The sequence below is a fragment of the Bombyx mori genome, chromosome 18 (genome assembly GCF_030269925.1).
Source record: "Bombyx mori chromosome 18, ASM3026992v2".
Classification (NCBI taxonomy): Eukaryota; Metazoa; Arthropoda; class Insecta; order Lepidoptera; family Bombycidae; genus Bombyx; species Bombyx mori.
The window spans coordinates 6,556,595-6,577,136 of record NC_085124.1 but is presented as its reverse complement, the minus strand read 5'-3'; the positions used below and the strand labels follow the sequence as shown (position 1 = coordinate 6,577,136).

The window sequence follows — 20,542 nt, the reverse complement described above, 5'->3', positions numbered from 1 at the left end:
TATTTATTTTTTATTCTCGCCATTATCTCGGAACAGTACCCAGAAATCCGTTATAATAATCGTAACGATAACCAGAGCGTGCCAACAATGCATCCATGCAAACGTGCGCACCCGAGTGTCAGATAAATCTTTGAAATTCAACAAAAAAGTCGTGTGACACTAAATGGCGTTGGAAAATTTTATGTCTCAAATGGGTATAGACACCAAGCAAATGGTTGAAAGGTTAGTTGAAAAAATTAAAATTAATATACCGTAATACATCCGGAGTTTTTAAAAAAAACACATTTGTTCAGAAACTCACATTTGTTTGTCCAACTTTTTAAAAATAACCTACTAGGTACCTAGTACCTAGTAACCTAGTATTGCTACAAACACAACTCAAATTAGTAAATCAATATTATTTTATTTTATTGTTTGTTACATAGAAAACATTGTTTATTTTCTGTTACATGAAATATTCATCAATGTGCTGTGTGTTAGTTTAAACATCAATATAATATCATTTAAGAGACATGAAGCTCACTCAAGATTATTTCCATTTACCTCTAAACAATCATTTAAAATTTATAAGCAGTTAACGATTCAAACACGCGCTTTCTCCGTAGAACATTTTATGTTAAGGAATTCTATAGGGGCCACTAACTATCATGTCGTGCAGACCATGCCATAGTCTCTAAGATCTCTTAATCAAGTGAATTCAGATCTTGATTAGACGATTACTAGTCTTCATCTCAAAGAAGAAACATTTTCCAGCCAAGTTTGTGTGGTTGAAAATTGTACGCGCACACGGTGTTGTTGAGAATTGTATCAATTGTGCCGATATCACTTGGGTAGATGTTTTTTGGTGCCGGTTTTCACACTTAGTCACTCCTTGACAGATTTGACCTCATCAAACTATCACTGAAGCGAAACAATAGTCACGTTGTGTAGCTTACCGAGTAATTGAGAAACTGTTAAAATATTACTCCATAGTTAAAAAGTAGAGTATATAATTTTTGTGTGCTGTCTAAAAATCTCCGAGTTTGCCGCCCTATTTGTTGTTTAATCATCGGTTAAATAATTATAGGTACGGCCGCGGCACTTACAAACATAAGAGCCAAGTTATCTTTTAAAGTACGCAGCTTGGTTCCAAGTGCGATCTTCAGTTCCATAGATAAAATATTTTACCTTTGGACGGGATTTTTTCCTTTAGTGCGTTGATCACCTTTTTACGACGAATATTTAATACACGGACGGCCAAATATTTTTTTGTTACAAACGAGGAGGTTTCAAATGTGCCAACAAACACATATTCGACTAATAGATACAAAGTTGATAGTTTAGAGATTTTTATTTTGGCTATATACCCACTTTGTGTACTGCTGTCACAGAAAATCGATCTCGTGTCACTACCTCAGTTCATTTTAATATCACAAGAATATTCAGTTTGCCACGAAAATGAGAAAACAATGTATATTTAGATGAGAATGACAGGTTTTAAATTACAATAAAATTCTAAAGGTACAAAGGTATTTTAAGCCAAATTTTGTACATGTATTCAGGAAGTTTATATTCAATGCCTTTTAAATCTGCGATTGCACTGATTTTTCGTTAGTGAGAGCTTACCACACATTCACAGCTGCATTTATGTAGTTAATCTGTCTCTGACTGCAAAGACGTTAAAATTTTCATTGACATTTAAGAGGTTTGTGGTGATTTTTCAGTGGTAAATGATTTGGTTAAGTTAGAATGGTTTTGTTTCCTTATCTTTCCTTTGATAAAAAGGATAATTATTTGCGCTTTTCATAAAGTTATTTTTGACTTTCTGACGTTCGTCTAATTACACTCAATATTTTTATAGGTCTGGAATAAAAAAAATTTCACTGTCCTTTACGACTGTAATAAATTATCTTAATCATGTAACTTTCCACTAATCACATTTATGAGAGTAACCGATAAAAAATTAATATATAACATCCTCCAACAAAATATATCCTCGCTGTGGATACCTTAACATTGATTTACATTTTGCAGTCAGAAATAGCCTCGAGAAAAAATAGGAAAAGAAAATCATTGCCTTCGTAGGCAGACATACCGTGGTTGCAAATTTGAAATCTCCTATCTATAAGAAGTAGCATTTTGATAAAACAAAAAAAAACATTCCTGGAAAAAAACTAAGGTTAAACATAACACAACACACACATAACACATATTTAACTCAACATGAAACTTACTTGAACCCGCCCTATGGCTAAGTATGGCTAGGTACTTTCGGAACCAAATCTATCTAAGTTTTTATTTAAATATTTTTTTAGTTTCGTAAACTTTGATTCATGTCCTGCTCTATTTGATTTACTCAGTGTAAAAAATAGTGGTGTATTAGTTTCAACATCATGTTTAATTTATTTTCTTTCTTTAGTCCAGCGCTTAAAATCTCTTCACCCAGATAAAGTATATTTCAAAAGAACAGTCTGCATACTTACCTTTCAGCAATTCAGAAAAATGCAGAAAAATACTAAGGCCACCCTTTTTATTCTTCTGTCCTCTTCAGACAGCAGCAGCCATCACAAACGCCTATTTTATCCCAGTTCTTTAGGTTTAAGAAAAAAATATGAATTGATACACGCTTTCCGTCTGTACTGCACAGACAAACACAAGGCATTTTTAGATTTTGAAACTTCGTTCAAGTTAGTACGCGAGTAATTTGGCTTCATAGCTCTTTTAGGTCTTTCAACACGCGGCTTATATTTGCCACCATCTCTTTTCTTAAATCCTTTGTAAGCTTCTCCTAAAAAACTAGCCCTGTTCATCTGCACAGTGTGGGTGTTGGCCTAATTTGATGACAAATTTCTTCGTATATTCAGCAGTGAAAAATTTGTACGGAATTTAGATGATTTGTTCTCAATTATTGCAGAGTCTCTTCTTCGCTATCAAATGAACGTAGTTGTATTTTTTTGTCTTCTTTGATGGTGGAATCAATTAAGGATCTTGCACACTATCGTCGCTTCCAAAAGATAAAATCGCATTGGAGCCTGGGGATGTTGCTTTAGGCACTTAGAAGATTTCGATCAATAATTTTAAGTCGGCTGTCACATAAGATAATTCATAAATGAAACGTGCCTCAGTGAAATATTAAGATATTTACTAGGGTTTTTTCAAACGTTAGCTAGTAAATAAATCACTAGTCACTGTCGCCATTGACGTCAGCAATGTCAGGGGCGTAGCCACTGCTATCTTACCCCATGATCTGTAAGCGGAGTAAAATGACCCGTCATGACTTACGCGAAGTTGGTGTTCGCTTACGCGGCCCGCACACACATAGACACCCTCCTCTCTCTACAATCCCGCTTTTGCAGGTTAGCCGTCAGAGCTCCGTGGTTCGTGAGGAACGTTGACCTACACGACGACCTGAGCCTCGAATCAATCCAGAAATACATGAAGTCAGCGTCGGAACGGTACTTCGATTAGGCTATGCGTCATGATAATAGCCTTATCGTTGCCGCCGCTGACTACTCCCCGAATCCTGATCACGCAGGAGCCAGTCACCGTCGACGCCCTAGACACGTCCTTACGGATCCATCAGATCCAATAACCTTTGCATTAGATGCCTTCAGCTCTAACACTAAGAGCAAGCTTAGGGACCCCGGTAACTGTACTCGTCGAACTCGACAAAGAGTTCGACGTACAACCTAACCCATGAATCAGCTCGCTGAGTTTCTCGTCGAATCTTCCCAGCGGGTCACGATTCCGATCCGGTAGTAGATTCAGTCGCGAAGCAGCTGCTCTTGAGTTGTTAGGTCTCCTTCGGAGGCGCTCGGGCAGTTGTTAGCAAATCCCACCCCTCCTGGCCGAGCCTTTGCTCGCCTACCAGTCCTGGCGAAACTGGAAAGGCATCCGGGTCAGTAATCCTTCAATCATAAAAAAAAAGCTGCTATCTATTGCTGAATACTTATCTCAAGTTTCATCTGAATACACGACAAAAAATGTATCTTGTCTTTCTCTCGAAAAATAACTATGGATGAGCGCAGTGTTTCCAGATGGTATTGATGAGTCACGGTGGCAAGTGGTACGATGTTAAAATAGCGATGATGGCTAAATCTGAAACAAAGTCCTCAGAGCTCTCTAGTATCGGAAGATTGCAGGGACACACATTGGAATTGCCGCACCATAAGAAAAAGTTCTTCGCACTTAAGAAATCAGCTAGACTGCACTGTATATCAAATCTGCTCTTCTGGATTATAAGTGTAAACGAATTTTAAACCAATGTTAACAGGCAAAATATACGAACAGACTTAACAGAAAGTAACAGACAGATTCGCAGAGTTCGCTGATAAAATCAGAAGCGATTACAGCCAGAAAAGTTACCGTCATATCGCATAAAAATACCAAGCCGAGATGAAAGCCAAATGAACACGTATGTCGATGTAACAAGCCGCAGCAGGAAGTAATTGAAGAGGCCTAGACCGGGCTCGGTGACGCAAATAAAGAACTACTAGGCTGCACTAAAAGTATCGGGAATGGAATACTTCCACTGTTCCTGTCATATTAAAACTTTTTTATTGAAAACTCCTTGGTTTTAAAAATCGAATACCAATTATTTATTTTAAAAAAAATCTCGGTCTTGTCACGAGGTTTTGTCAAACTTGTTTAGTCGTTGAGAAAATGGAATTGACTCGAGAAAATTCAAGAGCGATGATTTATTATGACTTTCGAAGTGGTTTAACACAAAAACAGTGTGTTGACCGGAAGATTTCTGCATTTGGTGATGAAGCCCCATCCAAAACCACAATTTATCGCTGGTTTGCTGAGTTTCAACGTGGACGTGTCAAGCTCAGTGATGATCCCCGTCAAGGTCGTCCAAAAACTGCAGTCACCCAAGAAAACGTTGATGTTGTGCGTAAGCTGATTGAGGAAGAAGGACATGTGACATACCGCGAAATTCAGGCAACTTTAGACATTGGCATGAGTCAAATACAAATAATCTTGCATGAACAATTAGGTGTAAAAAAGTTGTTTTCCCGATGGATACCGCATTCGCTCTGTGAAGAGCAAAAAGCGGCTCGCGTTTCTTGGTGCGTCAGAACTCTCGAAAGATTCCACGCAGGATCCTCAAATGCTGTATACAACATTGTATCAGGTGACGAATCCTGGATATACGCGTACGAACCCGAAACAAAAAACCAGTCACGAGTTTGGGTGTTCGAAAATGAGTTAAAGCCAACAAAAATTGTTCGTTCACGGAGTGTTGCAAAAAAATTGGTGGCCACGTTTGTCTCCAAAACCGGCCATGTTACGACTATTCCTCTTGAGGGACAAAGAACGGTTAATGCAGAATGGTATGCTAGCATTTGTTTGCCACAGGTCGTTTCTGAACTCCGTAAAGAGAACTGCAACCGCCGCATCATCCTCCATCACGACAATGCGAGTTCTCACACCGCACACAGAACAAAAGAGTTTTTAGAGCAAGAAAACATAGAATTATTAGACCATCCGCCGTACAGCCCCGACCTAATCCCTAATGATTTCTATACTTTCCCTAAAATAAAGAATAAATTGCGTGGACAGAGATTTTCATCACCTGAAGAAGCTGTGGACGCCTACAAAACGGCCATTTTGGAGACCCTAACTTCCGAATGGAATGGTTGCTTCAATGATTGGTTCCATCGTATGGAAAAATGTGTCAAATTTCGCGGAGAATACTTCGAAAAGCAATAAATACATTTTTAAATAGTAATGTTGTGTCACTTCGTTAATTCCCGAAATTTTCAGTGCCGCCCTCGTATGTCGAACAGTGAATATTTTTGATAATAAATACGCATTCATGTTCGAAACAAAACTAATTTGTTAGTAATTTAAACAGAAAATGTTATTTAATTACAAATTTTTCGTGTTGTTTATGAATAGGTACTCTGAACATGCCGGGCCAGTGCACGACCATCATGTTTATTACGCATACGAACCGTCCGGACCACCTCATGACCACAGTGGCCACGTCACTTCAACTAAGCAGTTAGTAGATTTAGTCTGTCGTTTTTTTTTTTGTAAACTAACAATACTAAAAACTAGACTAAAACACAAAAATAAATTAAAAGGTCTGTATAGTTATAGCTGATTGAATTAAAAACCATCTATCGTAATTAAAAATAACGATAATTTTACCACCAAAGCCACCAAATAAACATAGATTTTGATGTATTTTAAAATAATCATTCAGAGTCCAAAAAAAAATGATAATTTCTTTTTTTTTTAGTAACTATGGATCCGGTTTCAAAAGCAATGCTTCAATGTCAGCATTAACTCTGTTAGCCTTCCTATTTTTCCTGCATATTCTTCAACAATGCATCAAAGATCACATGAATGATATGACAACGCCTCCATTGATGGTGATGTCGGCCGGCAGGGAAGGCGAAGAGAACATATCAAAAGCCGCAATAAAAAAAATCGACAAAACCGGTGTTACCAATTCAAAAAGCGATGAAAAAAACGATGAGATAAACCGTGACTCTTTCGTAGAGAAGTATGAAACTAATTATGACGATGATGAATCAAAAAAACAACTGACCAGAATTGATTTGTTCTCAAAGACAAAAGATGTGTACAAACAAAAATACGAAAATTTGTTTCCCAACGATAATTATAAGCACTCCGGACACATAAACGCAATGGAAGATTATGAATAAATTTTGTGTGTAGTGTGTGTTTAATAAAGGAAAAATAAAAATCACTTGTATTTGTCTACGATATTTATTTCAATTTGAAACTTTTATAGGTAACTTTTGAATGTTTTACCATAATATTATTCGGATATTCCCAACCAACTTACGCCTATTTTGTAAGAAATCTACAGTAACGCTCAAATTCATTATTAGAGCTGCATGGCTATTTCATAACATTACGTGCTTCGCGTTTCACAAAATTAATATACTTAATAGTATTCAACAAACAGTATTCGTCACCACCAGTATGCTTAATGTATGTTTTTAACGTTCTCGATATCGTAAAAGTTAACTCAATTTTATATGGAGTAGGAACGTTTGCCTAAGTTTGCCGTTAGGGGCGCTGTTCCAACTACATACAAATTTGAGTTAACTTTTACGATATCGAGAACGTTAAAAACCTCGGACAAAGCACACAGTGCACAAACAATCAAAAAAAATTCCTTCATTACCATACATAATATCGCGTTTTCATTTAAGAACGCAACGCAATTGTACAAAAATATTTACTCGTTTAACTTACTATGAACGGAAAAGTTTTACTGTTCTTAAATTTTGTATAGCTTGTAAGCCCAGCGGTAGCTGATACGATCTGAAAGCACGGAGACGATGTCCAATCACGGGCGATACGACACTTTCTTTCTCATTTGAAATCTAGTCGCTTCATTATAGCACGAAGCGTGCCTACGTAAGACAGCATGCTGATTTAAATTCCAGTGACGGATATTTCGGCTTTTTATTTTATCAGCAGACGAGCTTTCGGCCTTCTGGAGATAAACCGGAGATCTTAAACAAAACTATCCTACTTGAGACACGAGGTCAAAGTACTTATTTGAATTGATAGCGCTGAAATATGACGAGCGCCGTCTGCCAACTTATCATGGAGCATGCAATAACAAAAAATTGAGATACTTCCAATAAAACAACTGCATAGTTTTACCCTACTCTTTTTTGAAGTGAAACTTCTAATGCGACTTCCAACAAGGTTGCGTTAAACATTTAACGCTACCATACTAGAAAGAGACAGAGCGAGAGTAAATGCGTGGCACTCGAACGCATGCGCGTAGTATACCTGTTACAGGTCAGCCGAGCGTTAGCAACGAATAGCATTCAATATTTTAATGAATTATTTAAAAAAATATATATTTTATTTCTATCTATAATTTAAAATATATAAAGTTGTCGCATCTGTTGTACACAGCATTCTCTGTTACAAGAGCAATCTCATTTAAGGATGAAAAATGAAGAAAACCACAATATTACTACAAATCGAAAAAGAAGTTTCACTTCATTCACGTGTACCAAGTTGCACGCGCACCGATTTCTTTCTTACGAGTAGATTTCTTTACGTTTCATGAAAATTATTAATGACCAACGAGATAGTCATAAACGCGACTAAACAAGGAATTAAATTAAAAAGTTAATTTTAAAACTAAGTTAGATATTATGTGCGCCGCACGCGTTCGATGTATTTAGTCTGAGTGAGGGCACTCGATCCCATAGTTGGGTCGGTCATTCTATTCCAGTCGGTCTGGCCGACAACAAACCCAATGGCGCGCATCTTTTCCTGTTGTCTTCGTTCTTCAATGTCCGCCCAGCGTACCTGTTTCAATTTTACATGATGAAAATCCACCGTATCCCAATTTTAATAACATTATTAAAACGCGACTCACCTTTCAGTGACAAATAAATGTAATTGTTTATTAATTGTTTTTTTTTATATTTTTATATATATATTATATAATTGTTATTTAAAATGCACCACCAAAATTATTCTTCCATAAAATGGAATAAAACAAAATGTTGAAACGAAAAGTATGTTATCGTTTTGAAATAACGAAATTCAATCGTTTTGGTAATATGAAAAACGTCGTTAAAAAATTTAAATAAAAGATATGGTTGTAAAATTGTAAAATGCCGTATTATAATTTTATAAAATCTGTAGATAATTTTAACATTTTAATAAGTCGTAACAAAATACGTACGTACGTAATGCAATTGCAGTAAATAACGTACACTCCACGGAACGTAACGATGATTAAAATAACTCAGACTAATAAATATGGATAGCCAGAGTTCCTCCTTTATGAAATTGGTAAGTTACAAATGAACATTAATTTTAATTGACCCGCATTTTTACGCAAACACGTGATTTTTCAATTTTTTCTTAACGATACAAAAAAAAAATGTTATCTTCGTAGGGTTGCCACAAAAATACATTTAAAAATAATTTTAACAAGCAAAAATAAAATGTGTATGTATACATTTCCACAACCATATCGTTGCAGATATCTCAATAACGTATTCGAAAAGTTACAGTGAAACAATGAACTCACGGTTTTCTTTCCCGGCGTCGCCTTGTTCGGCGTCCAGTCGTCTAGCTGTAGGTAGTCTTCCATGGAGAGTTGTGATGGCCGAAGCGGTTTGCTGGTTCCGTCGAGTTTCGCTGCAACAACACAACTTTAACGTTATCAAAACATGTCCAAATACGCCTTTCGTTATTTACAATAAAAATCATAGAAAGCCACCGCCGCCCCGTGCGAGGTGCGTCCTACCCGCAATCAAAAGTATTACTAACATTTACACAAACTATTATCAAAATATATTAAGATTTGCCATTGAACGTACCTAGTTGCGCGGCGTCGTCCATTCTCTCCCACTTCGAAGTAAAAACGTTTTCAACCTGTGATCGAGCAGCACCTTACTAGTTTAGTTAAAAAGCTGGAATAAAACTAATTAGACCTGACCTAACCTAAATTGTAACAAACAAAAAAAACTGACTCGATTCACACGCAAATTTATGGGAATGTACTATTATTATGACCTTTTACTATGAAAATAATGGACGGTATCAGATCCAAGGCTGTGAAAGTAAATTTTTAGAATAATACGCCACACTTTCGTATTCAATACTTATTTCATATTGAATACCTTACTATATATGGCAGACTAAGCAACTTGTTGATAAAATACTTTAAAATAACCTTTCCCAAAGTGGGCGATAACGCCCCCTTGTGGGCGCTGCAGACTAAAAGGGGGGCGGCAACAGGCCCAGAAAAAAAAGGGAGCGTTGTGAAGAAGCTTAGGAGGCTATTTGTAATTTCATCTAGGAGGACTCTTAGACACTGACTGAGCTCTCGCTATAGTGGTTTTTAAGTATGTGTGTGTGTGTATTCTCAAAGTGGGCAGTAGACAAAATAAGTTTGAGAGCCTCTGCTTTAAAAGAATAAAATGAATGCTATTGTGTAATAAGAACAATCCGTGTATACACTGTAAGCTAGGTTGTGCGCACTGCGGTCTGTCTATCTTCAGTGTCCTCTGGCTTTCTGAAGGCCTCACCTCAGTTTCTCGTGTATCATCGGCTATAACTTCGTCTTGCACGTCTTCCATGTGAACATCCGTAATGGCCGCGCTCTGCAGTAACGTGGTCGGATCCAGTTGTATGTGGTGACTCGGCGTCGGGAAGAACCGTGTACATATAATTTCTATGTCTTCCAGTGTACGGTTGTGAATGTTACGCTTGTAACAGACTTGAGGGTCAAGCTCCATTGTACATACGTATACCTTAAATAAATACTTTTGTTACTATGTTTTCGTCATAACTATATTGACGGGAGAAAGGATATCTTTATATTAATACGTGAAACAAAAACTTTTGTCTCCCTTTCTACGAAAATTGCGCGGACAGAGTAGTATGAAATTTTCCAAACTTATAGAGAAGAAGTGTACAACGCTAATATTTTATTTTTAAATAATGCATAAAATATAAATTAAATCAATAAAGAAAACATTACACACACTACCATGTATTTGACACACACACGCATGCATACTCTTTTGTTGTCAAACATTATGAGTAGTACCTACTTGTTTTAGGTTAAGACATTTTTGCAAAAAAAATCCCTACCTAAGCTGATGGTCTTGAGAGACCATATCCGCGTCACGGAAATTGCTAACACGAACCCTAGCAAGAGCCGTGCTTCGCAGAATCTACCAACGGATCGGAAACGCGACCCACTGAGAAGATCCGGCGAGAAACTCAGTGGGCTATTTTTGCAACATTACAGGAGAAGATTTTTGAAAAAATATAATAACAAAAAAAATACTTCAGGTATTTGAATGGAATAAACTTAATTGAAGTTAAATTAAAAACATCGAACTGTTGATGTTACCCAGTTGTTCCTAAGAATTAATTTAATTTCACAATATTTTTACAAACCTGGAAACCATTCTGCCTTGCAAAGTTCCAAATATCAGCATAATGTCTATGGAGATCATTGACCGCGTCGTAAATCAGAAATGAAAAGTACCCGTCGGTTATGCTTCTCTTGAATGCTCTTTTCAATGAATTCACGTACGACTCCTCACAGTCTTTATCAAACTCGTATTTCAGAGTTGGTTTTTTAATCTGAAACATTTATACCAAGGTTTTAACAATGACAATATTGTAACAACTTCTACAATAATAACAGCAACACATCTTATTTATTTATTTATTTATTTATGTACACACAGAAAACAAGACACAGTACAGAGTAATAGGAAAATTATGTACAAAGGCACTGCTTATTTCTTTGAGAAATCTCTTCCAGCAGACCTGCGAGAGGATAATGAGAATAATAATAAAAAGTGATAAGTGTATGTAGAACAAATAACACATAACTAAAATACAAATACAACATGAGAATTATAGCACATACACATAGCAAATATTATAGCAAATATTATTACAACACATCTTACTGTTTTTCCTGTAGTGGGGTCTCTCTCCTCTACCTCTCCTTCTTGCATGAAATAATCATCGATCGACATTATTCTTGCTGTGCCACCATGTTCCGCTTCTTTATCTCTAATTAACTTAGCCAAATATGACTTTCCACTGCCGGGTGGACCTGAAAGTGTATATTTTATAATTTAAATAAATGAAACATTAATAAATTGTTCATTTAGATAACTGTAAGTACTTAAGTACCTCGAAGTATAATTACTAATTTATCGGGCCTCATGTCGCGTCCTGGTGGTTCCAATATGTCATCGATCATAATAGTGTGCTGCAATTTGTCAATACATTTCATTTCAGTATCTTCCTTTGATTTTTTTGCTGAGCAATTACTAGACTGACTTTCTTTACTGTGTGCTCTCTTACGAGGTTCTCTATCGCGACTTCGACTGCGATTTTTTTGGTCATCTCTCCTACGTTCTCTACTTCTGTCCCTGCCTCTATTCCTATCTCTGTGCTCGTCTCTCCTGGCGTAATCAGACCTTCTTATATCGTCACGTCTTGTCAAATCATCAGATCGTTTTGTAAACTCTTCAAGTCTTGAGTAGTCATCGCGTCTTGCAAAGTCATCACGTTTTGCAAAATCATCGCGTCTGGCAAAGTCATCGCGTCTGGCGAAGTCATCGCGTCTGACGAAGTCGTCGCGTCTGGCGAAGTCATCGCGTCTGGCGAAGTCATCGCGTCTAGCGAAGTCATCGCGTCTAGCGAAGTCATCGCGTCTTGCAAAATCATCACGCCTTGTAAATTTATCACGATCGTCTCTTCTTCTGTCGTCGTATCTTCGTCTTTCATAATCATCTCGCGGTTTCATTCTGTAATCATCATGCAAAAATTCTCTCATTGGCCGTTTCTCATATTCAGTAGAATATCTTTCCTCTCTTTTTCTTTCATGTGTGATATTTTCACTGTAAGTTGTTGGTTTCTTTGAAAATAATTCATCAACTTCTCTTTCAAAATCATCTTTTTTTAAGTCTTCATCTTTTGATTTATGATTGTAGTCGAAAGTGTGTACTGGTACAATGAATTCTCGGGCTAAAATTGAAATAAGTAATTGCAATTAAATAAACAGCAAATGTTTATTGCGTTATAACAATAATACATTTATTTTAAAATTATGGTAAGTCCATTTGATGCTAATGAGACTTACTTTTTTTGTCAACTCTATAAATGCTTATGGATTATAATTTTTAATTGTCTGGTACCACAATATACAAATCTAATACATACCAATATTATTTAAATTTAATGTAATACAAACCTTTAATTGTCTCACAATCACAAAAAACAGACTTTTCTTTACTTTCCTAATGCAAAATGGATCTTCATTTCACTGAATATCACACTTATTACTCCTTAGAATTTAAATGTTATATTATTACTAGCTTACCCGGCAAACGTTGTTTTGCCATATTATATGATTTCTAGAGAAACTCAAGTGTAGAAAAAAAAACTTATTGTAAGTGTGTAAGGATGTGGTAAATGAGTGAGAGGCATGTAGCTTTGTGAATGATGATGGAATGTAAAAATAACAAAACCTCATTCAACCACATATGAAATAAGAATAATAAATTATAGTACTATTACTGGTATTGTCATCAATACTAATATTGAATATGGTACATGCAAAAAGTTTCCAATAATTATTTTCTTACCTTTTAATCTTAAAGATTTGTGTTCATATTCCACTACTATTGAAGGTGCAAACATTGGCTCCTCAGCCCATTTCGGGACTTGTGGTAATTTTGGAACAGATTCCCTCTCTTGAAATCCTGTGTAATTATCACCCACATTTTGCCTTGTAGATACATCTTGCAGGGGTGGCCTAGCTGGTGGAACACCAGCTCTCAGGAATGGCAGTGAAGCATGCCTTGGAGTCGGTACAGGTGGTCTTGTTGATTGTATAGCAGACCTTTGAAGAGGTATAACAGGTCTTAAATTTGGAGCAGCAGACCTTTGAGGTGGTCCAATATTCCTAGGAGGTGGCCCATTGTTAAACCGAGGTCCATTGTTATGAATACCATCAAATGAAGAATTTTTATTGTAATATTGATGTTGAGACTGATCATTTACTTGGTTTGGAGGTGGGAATCTATTCATAATTTGTTGATTTTGAGGAATAGAGAAATTTTGGCCAGAATTTTTATTAAAATATGGCTGTTTGTTTCCATATTGTTGTTGATTATTCTGGAACTGTTGATCATTTTGTTGCTGAAAAATATTCTCAAAGTGTTGAGTCTTCTCATAGTGTTGATTATTTCCATATTGTTGAGTGTTTCTATTTTGTTGCATATTTATAATATGTTGATTATTTCCATATTGTTGTTTAATCTCATGTTGTTGTTGATTGTTTCCAAATTGTTTAATTTTATATTGTTGATTGTTCTCATATTGTTGTTTATGTCCATACTGTTGATTTCTGAATTGTTGAGTGCTTCCCTGTTGTTGCTGTTGTTGATCACATTGTGGACTACTGCCATATTGCTGATCATTATGATATTGTTGATTGTGAAATTGATTGTATGCATGTTGTGCATTATCATCGTGGTATGATGGACTCTCAGCATATTCTTGATCATTTTCATAGTGCTCACGAATATTGTCATATTCTTGAGTGTAGTTATTTTCCTCTAAGCTCTTCACTTGATTGTTCTGTGTATAGTTGTGATTATTATTGGAGCATAAAGTACTGTTGATAGATGAACTTGGTGCATTAGTGACTCGTACCATTGAAAGAATGTTCATAATTTTTTCATCACCAAGAATGTTGTCAATTCCTTTCGAAATTGTGGTATAATCAGGTTTTTTAGGCCTTGCTTGTGTTGTATTACTTTCATTGTGATCGTCAACTGTTAAATCTACTTTAGAAGTTTCTGCCAAACTTTTGTCTCTTTCTGGTACCAAATCTAATCCAGGTATACCTTCAACTGAGTTACTTGTGGGCAGAAAATTAGTATTTCCTGTTGTATTATTATAATCATTTGTAGAAATATCATATCTTGTAGTTTCATTCGCTTGGATTTGATTTTGTGGTTCTAAATCTTTAACATTACTATTGTTGTAGTTTAAGGGAGAATTTTTGCCTGGCTGATTACTCTTAATCTCATAGTGAGAAGAATAATTATTTTTGGTATTTTCTTGGTATTTAGATTGCAAATTACTATGATTTGTGTTTTGTGGTGGTGGTCGAACAGGAGTTGGTGGAAGAGGTGGAGGATTGCTTTGGAATTTTGCAATGTTTGTATTTCCAGATGCCAAAAGGCTTGCTTTTTTTTGTTTCATTTGCTGACGTCGCTCAAGCAGTTGCGCTCTGCATGCTTCAAACTTTTGTTCATATTCCTTATAGGCTTGTTTGTCAGGGTGGTTAATATTTTCCCTTCGCCATTTATCAATCTCCTCCTCCCATTTCTGAAATTGAATATCAAAGAGTCTTTCTTCCTCTGCAAGCTTTTTTAAGGCGTCTGCATTTACCGAAGATGTCACATCTTGGCTGATGACTGCAGTAGAGGATGAGTTGATATTATTACCTGCTGTAGGTATAGTATAGTTATAAGTTCCTGGCTTATGCTGAGGTGGTGGAACTGGAGCTAGTTTGGTTGGCACACTGCCATACAAAGGTTGGTTGTTCTCATGTGGTGGGGGTGGTGGAGGTGGCTTATCTGGTGGTGGAGGTGCTGGCAGTGTTGCAGCATTAGATGGTGGAAGGGGAGGCACTCCACCCATTGATTGCATTGCTTGTATTTGTCCAAGATACTGAAAAAGATAAATTTTAACTTAAGAATGTTTGAGCATTAGGCCAACAAACAATGCAGAAGAATCAATTTGCCCTATTTATTTGTAGATTATATTCACCGTCAAGTCACTTAGCCCTGTTGAGAATATAAGAAAATTACATGGGTACTCGACACTACAGCTTGCACATAGTTCATAAATCTTATGGCAATTTGGAGAAATTTACTTTTATAGTAAATCTAGAAGAAGTCTTAGGAACCCTCTCGTGTTAAAAAGATGATGCAAACACGTGTTTGAATAACTAAACAATAAATAGCAGTTGCCGCACAGAATTCTAAAAGAATAATAAACAATGAAAAGCAAGAACATCAAAATGGTATTAAGTAAAACATAGGATATACAGTGTTTAATATCTGTAAGCTACAACAAGAGGATTATATTTTCAAATAAGCATTATATTAAAAATTAAACAATGGCAAATTAAACATTTTTTTCAGTCTAATGATTATACTGGCTTCCTTTGTTACACATAGACCTTTCAAATTAAATAATAGTAATCAAAACTTCGGATTTGATACAAAGATAATAATAAACGTGAGATTAGTCACTAAAAGTAGTTTTAATTAGTTAGGTACTTAGTTAGAACTGTATTTATATACTAGGGGTATTGGAACAATTTTCTTTATTCTTTATATTCTTTATTGTACACACAGTTAATATTACAATAATTGCGTAAGATATAAAAAAATGGCGAGCTTAACTCAACAATTGAGTTTTCTACCAGCTAACCGTTCTTAACGAAGGAAAGCTTTAAATGAGTGGGTAGAAGAATACAATCTAAACAATTTACAATCTAGACAAGAACTTAATAAAAAAAAAACAAAAAAAAAAAAAAAAACCACTAATACATAATATATTAGACTACATATATATACATACACACATAAATAACGTAAACATATACATACACGTACATATATAATGAAATACATAAAATAAATATATATAAGTAATACTAAATAGATAGATAGTGCTTCTTTAATGCCTTCCTGAATACCTCAAGTGAGGGACTTGCACGGATTGAGTGTGGAACTGAGTTCCACAGACGCACAGACTGCACAGTGAACGAACCGCCGTAGCGGCTGGAGGAGTGAGGGGGAAAATTAAGGAGAAGGGATCTACTTGTACGACAGGGTACACCTCGGGGCATCTGGTACTCGAAGCGCTCACGGAGGTACCGGGGAACAGCTGGGTTATTAAGGATGTTGAACAGCATACATAAAACATGTACATCACGGCGAAGTCGGATAGGTAACCAATTAAGTTGTGATCTGTACTGCGAGACATGATCATATTTGCGTAAACCAAAAATAAAGCGTATGCATAAATTTTGTAACCTTTCCAGTTTGTCCCACAGCCCCTCCGCGGCGTCCAGGAAACAGACATCTGCATAGTCAAGGAGAGGAAGCATAAGGGATTGGGCCAGGGTGACTTTAGCTTCAAAGGGCAAGAAACGCTGAAGACGCTTGAGAGACTGAAACGTGCAATGTACTTTCCTGCTAACTAAGTTTATCTGACTGGACCAAGAGAGATGACAATCAAGAACGATACCTAGGTTTTTTGCTGTTTTAGAATAAGCGATTGGAATTCCATCTAGCGTCACAGGGGGCAAATTAATGTGGTCAATCGTGTTGTACCTATAGGAACTACCAATTACTATGACCTGTGATTTTGATGGATTCACAAGAAGTCCAAAAGATTTAGCCCAAGCACTGATTCTACCAAGATCTCCATTGATTTCAGCAATAGCTAGAGCAACGTCATCAGCTTTAAAATGTCTATAAATCTGCAAATCGTCAGCGTAGAGATGGTAGTGAGAAGTCAGCACCTGAGTAATTTCATTAATGAAAATAGAGAAAAGGAGAGGGGATAGTACGCCACCTTGAGGTACACCCGCAGTTAAATCACACCATTTTGAAGTAGCATCATCAGAACGGACACACTGCGAGCGTCCCCGGAGATAAGATTCAAACCAGGTTAGGGCAAGTGGAGATACATTAAGAGATCCAAGGATACTTAGAAGGATGTCAAAGTCTACTGAGTTAAAAGCACTGCTGAAGTCCAATAAGGTCAACACGGTTAGCTGCCCCACATCAATCGCGTGGCGAATGTCGTCAGTGACCTTGAGCAATGCAGTGACCGTGCTGTGGCCTTGGCGGAAACCAGACTGAAAAGAGTTGAGGAGATTGTTTTTATTAAGGTAGATAGTGAGCTGTCTTTGGACTAAACCCTCCAAGACTTTAGAGAGAATGGGAAGTATTGAGATTGGACGAAACTGAGAAAAAGAGGAAGGATTAGGGACCTTAGGAAGTGGGAGAACATGAGCCTTTCTCCAGCTACTTGGGAATGAGCCTTTTGAGAGAGAGAAGTTAAGAATATATGTAATGATAGGGACAAGCTCATCCACAAGCAGAAGGATCATCTGAAGGTGAATCCCATCCTCACCCACAGCCCTAGTGGAAATAGAAAGGATGGATCTCTTAACGTCACACTCTGTAACCGGAGTGAAAGTAAAAGGAGTGCACATGGGTAAAGGCCTTTTGGAAAGTTGTAATAGTGTAGATGACTTTGTACTGTCATTAAGAATAATGGGAGCTTGAGAGAAATGCTTATTTAAAGCGTCGAGGTTAATAGTAAAGGAAGTTTCGTTTAACTGTTTGCCAATGCCTAGTGAATTAAGGAATTTCCAGATTTGGCATGTGTTCAGACCCTCTAAGGAGCTATGAATATGGCGTCTTTTGGCATCTCTACACATCCGATTGCAACGATTACGAAGTTTCTTGTAAGTTGTAAGATTGTCTTCCGTTGGGAGCTTTCTGTATCTGCGTTTAGCCTTATCTCTCCTGGCCATCATCTGCCTAATTGAGTCGGATAACCAAGGTGAGGGTAACTGTTTAACTCTGACACGTCTGATGGGAGCATGATTATCATAAAGAAGCGAGATATTTTTATTGAAAGAACAAACCATGTCATCGATCGTGTCAGAGCCGAAGACAGTCGACCAGTCAACATTCCTCGCGTCAGCCCGCAATCGCTCCACGCCTATACCCTTGAAGCTACGAAGGAAAAGGTATTTGGGTTTGGGTTTAGGAGGACGAATCTTGTAGGAGAGATAAATTAAATCATGATAGGAAAAAGGAGCCGATAGTTGTCCGTGTGTAGCAACCATGTTGGATTCAGAAACAATAATTAAATCCAGAAGGGAGTGGTCTTGATATTGAGGTGCACAGTGTGTAGCTGCAAGAGGGAGGATATTTAAGTTGAGAGAAGTAACTACCGCACGAAGTTTATCAGCACGGCTGTCAGATTTCAGAAGGCAGGTGTTAAAATCACCAAGAATTATTGTATGATCATAAAGGGGGGAAAGAGATTCAAGTTTAGATTCGAAAGAGGAGAAATAGTCAACATGAGAAGAGGGGCTATAAAGAACGCCTAGAAGAAGCTTAGTATGGTGAAAGGAGATTTCAATAAATAGGTTTTCTGCGGACTGCGTATATTCACCTGGGGACGCATCAATAACTTTAGAAGGAATATCAGAACGAAGATAAATCGCTACGCCACCTCCTCCTTTCCCTGTTCTGTCGTTGCGTAATAAGCGATACCCAGGTAGAGAGTACTGAGTAGAGGGAAGAGCAGGTTTAAGAAAGGATTCAGAGATGAGTACTGCATGGACGACACTGGAATCGAAAGAGGACAAGAGATCGGGATAGTGGGCTGGGACACTCTGTGCGTTTATGTGAACGATGTTGAGGAACTTAGGAAACGGCGAAAATTTTGCTTGAATCAAGTCTCGCAAATGAGTTGAGTCATCATCCTCACTAAATGCACTACCATAGCTTATGTCAGACGAGCTTGAGGAAGAGCATGAGAAGAAGGCATCATTAATATCTAAATTTGACATACTAAGATAATATAATATAAATATATACTAAACAAAAATACAGTAAAATAATAGAAAACACTAAAAAATAAATAAAGCTAACGTAAAACTAAAATCTAAAGATTTACAACTGTAACTTACTTCACAAACGCTCCTTTCGAGATTGGCAAATCACTTTAATCTAAGTCAGAAAATGTACATACTAAAAACAAAACGCAAATTCTATTATCATTGTCACAAATATATTAAGTAAATGTATAATCTATATTGACAATATAAAACTTAAGAGTTGGCTGTATGGCATAGTTCCATTGCCTTTCTCTTCGAGAAAAACCCTACTGCTGCTACTACTAAGTGCATAATCTATGATTATCACTTATCTATCTGTCAGTTCTATTACAATTATTTACAATCAAAATTTTTATATGTTGGTAATTTTGAAAGTTGATCGAAATAATGTTCAAAAACGCATTACAACTACCTCGAATAGATAACTAAGTTTTTAGTGTTACATCTATGAATAAGTTCAAGATACCGCCATACTACTTTCGACGAGTCGTCCTCTTGCCGATTTCTCGCTCTGCCGCTGATTTTGGTGCCGTCTTGGGTTCGTCATGAGATTTCCCAGATGACTGAGGAGCTCCTTGCGCTTTTTGAGCCGAGGGAAACTTGGTTTTCAGATGCTGAAGTTCAAACATCTGTTCAATCTTACTGCGTTTATTATCCGGGAGAAGGACGATTATTTTCCCATCTGTTGTCCAGCAGCGCTTAACGCCGAAATGAGAGCGGGCCTCCAAAAAGACATCATGACGTGATTTGGTCAGAAATTCTGAAATGATGACCCTAGAACCCTTCAGGAGTGTCTTGTTCTTCCACACTTCATTGCATCGCCTCAAACTCAGGAACCTGACTAATATAGGCCTAGGCTTATTGGTGTTGGAGCCTAACCGATAGCAAGCAGTTAAGTCCTCTTCTGTGCAACCAGCCACCTTCATTTGGTTGGTTAATATACCCACAATTGCTGTTGCTGGGTCTGTGGCATCTGACTCCGGGATTCCATGAAACAGAAGGACCTTACGACGCGACGCCATCTCATGCCTGTCCAACCCCAAGAGAACAAGCTCCATCTGTGACCTCAGCATGTTGAGTGTTTGTAGTGTGAGATTCCGGAATGCGATGAAATCTTGTGACAACTTGCCTAGGTCCGTGTGTGGTGACTGGTGACTGCTCAGCATTGCTTCAAACTCAGTCATCCTCTGCACAACGCTTGATTCCACCTCTTGTAACTTAGTGTACAGATCCATGATGCGGCGCTATTGATGATGTGGCAGTAGTGATGATGTGAAGTGATATTAATAGAGAGAACTTGTTATGAGCTGTTGTGAAGCAAGTTTTGGA

General features: G+C 37.1%; 2 protein-coding genes across 9 annotated transcripts in view; one reads left to right on the top strand and one right to left on the bottom strand.

Annotated features, from left to right (window-relative positions):
• Positions 1-20,542, bottom strand: part of LOC101745340 (uncharacterized) — a 35,740-nt gene that overhangs the window by 14,083 nt on the left and 1,115 nt on the right. For 4 of the 8 annotated variants that reach the window (XR_005245725.2, XR_005245724.2, XR_005245726.2 and 1 more), the window contains exons 2-8: positions 13,128-15,225; positions 11,668-12,507; positions 11,439-11,587; positions 10,915-11,103; positions 10,035-10,259; positions 9,324-9,378; positions 9,032-9,141 (exon numbers count right to left, since the gene is read on the bottom strand). Coding sequence is in view for 2 of the 8 variants with exons in the window: in XM_062673653.1 (XP_062529637.1) it covers positions 9,032-9,141; positions 9,324-9,378; positions 10,035-10,259; positions 10,915-11,103; positions 11,439-11,587; positions 11,668-12,507; positions 13,128-15,225 (3,666 nt within the window). In the remaining 6 variants the exon portion in view is untranslated. Of the gene's footprint in view, positions 1-6,704; positions 8,299-9,031; positions 9,142-9,323; positions 9,379-10,034; positions 10,260-10,914; positions 11,104-11,438; positions 11,588-11,667; positions 12,508-13,127; positions 15,226-20,542 lie in introns of those variants that run through there. The other 4 variants (XR_009975525.1, XR_002430846.3, XM_004928187.5 and 1 more) reach the window with 3 other exon arrangements.
• On the top strand, positions 33-6,717 carry LOC105841945 (uncharacterized). The gene is made up of 3 exons (XM_012692028.4): positions 33-222; positions 5,884-5,988; positions 6,230-6,717. Exons 1-3 carry the CDS (start codon positions 164-166, stop codon positions 6,657-6,659), a joined length of 594 nt encoding a protein of 197 aa, XP_012547482.1. The 5' UTR covers positions 33-163; the 3' UTR covers positions 6,660-6,717.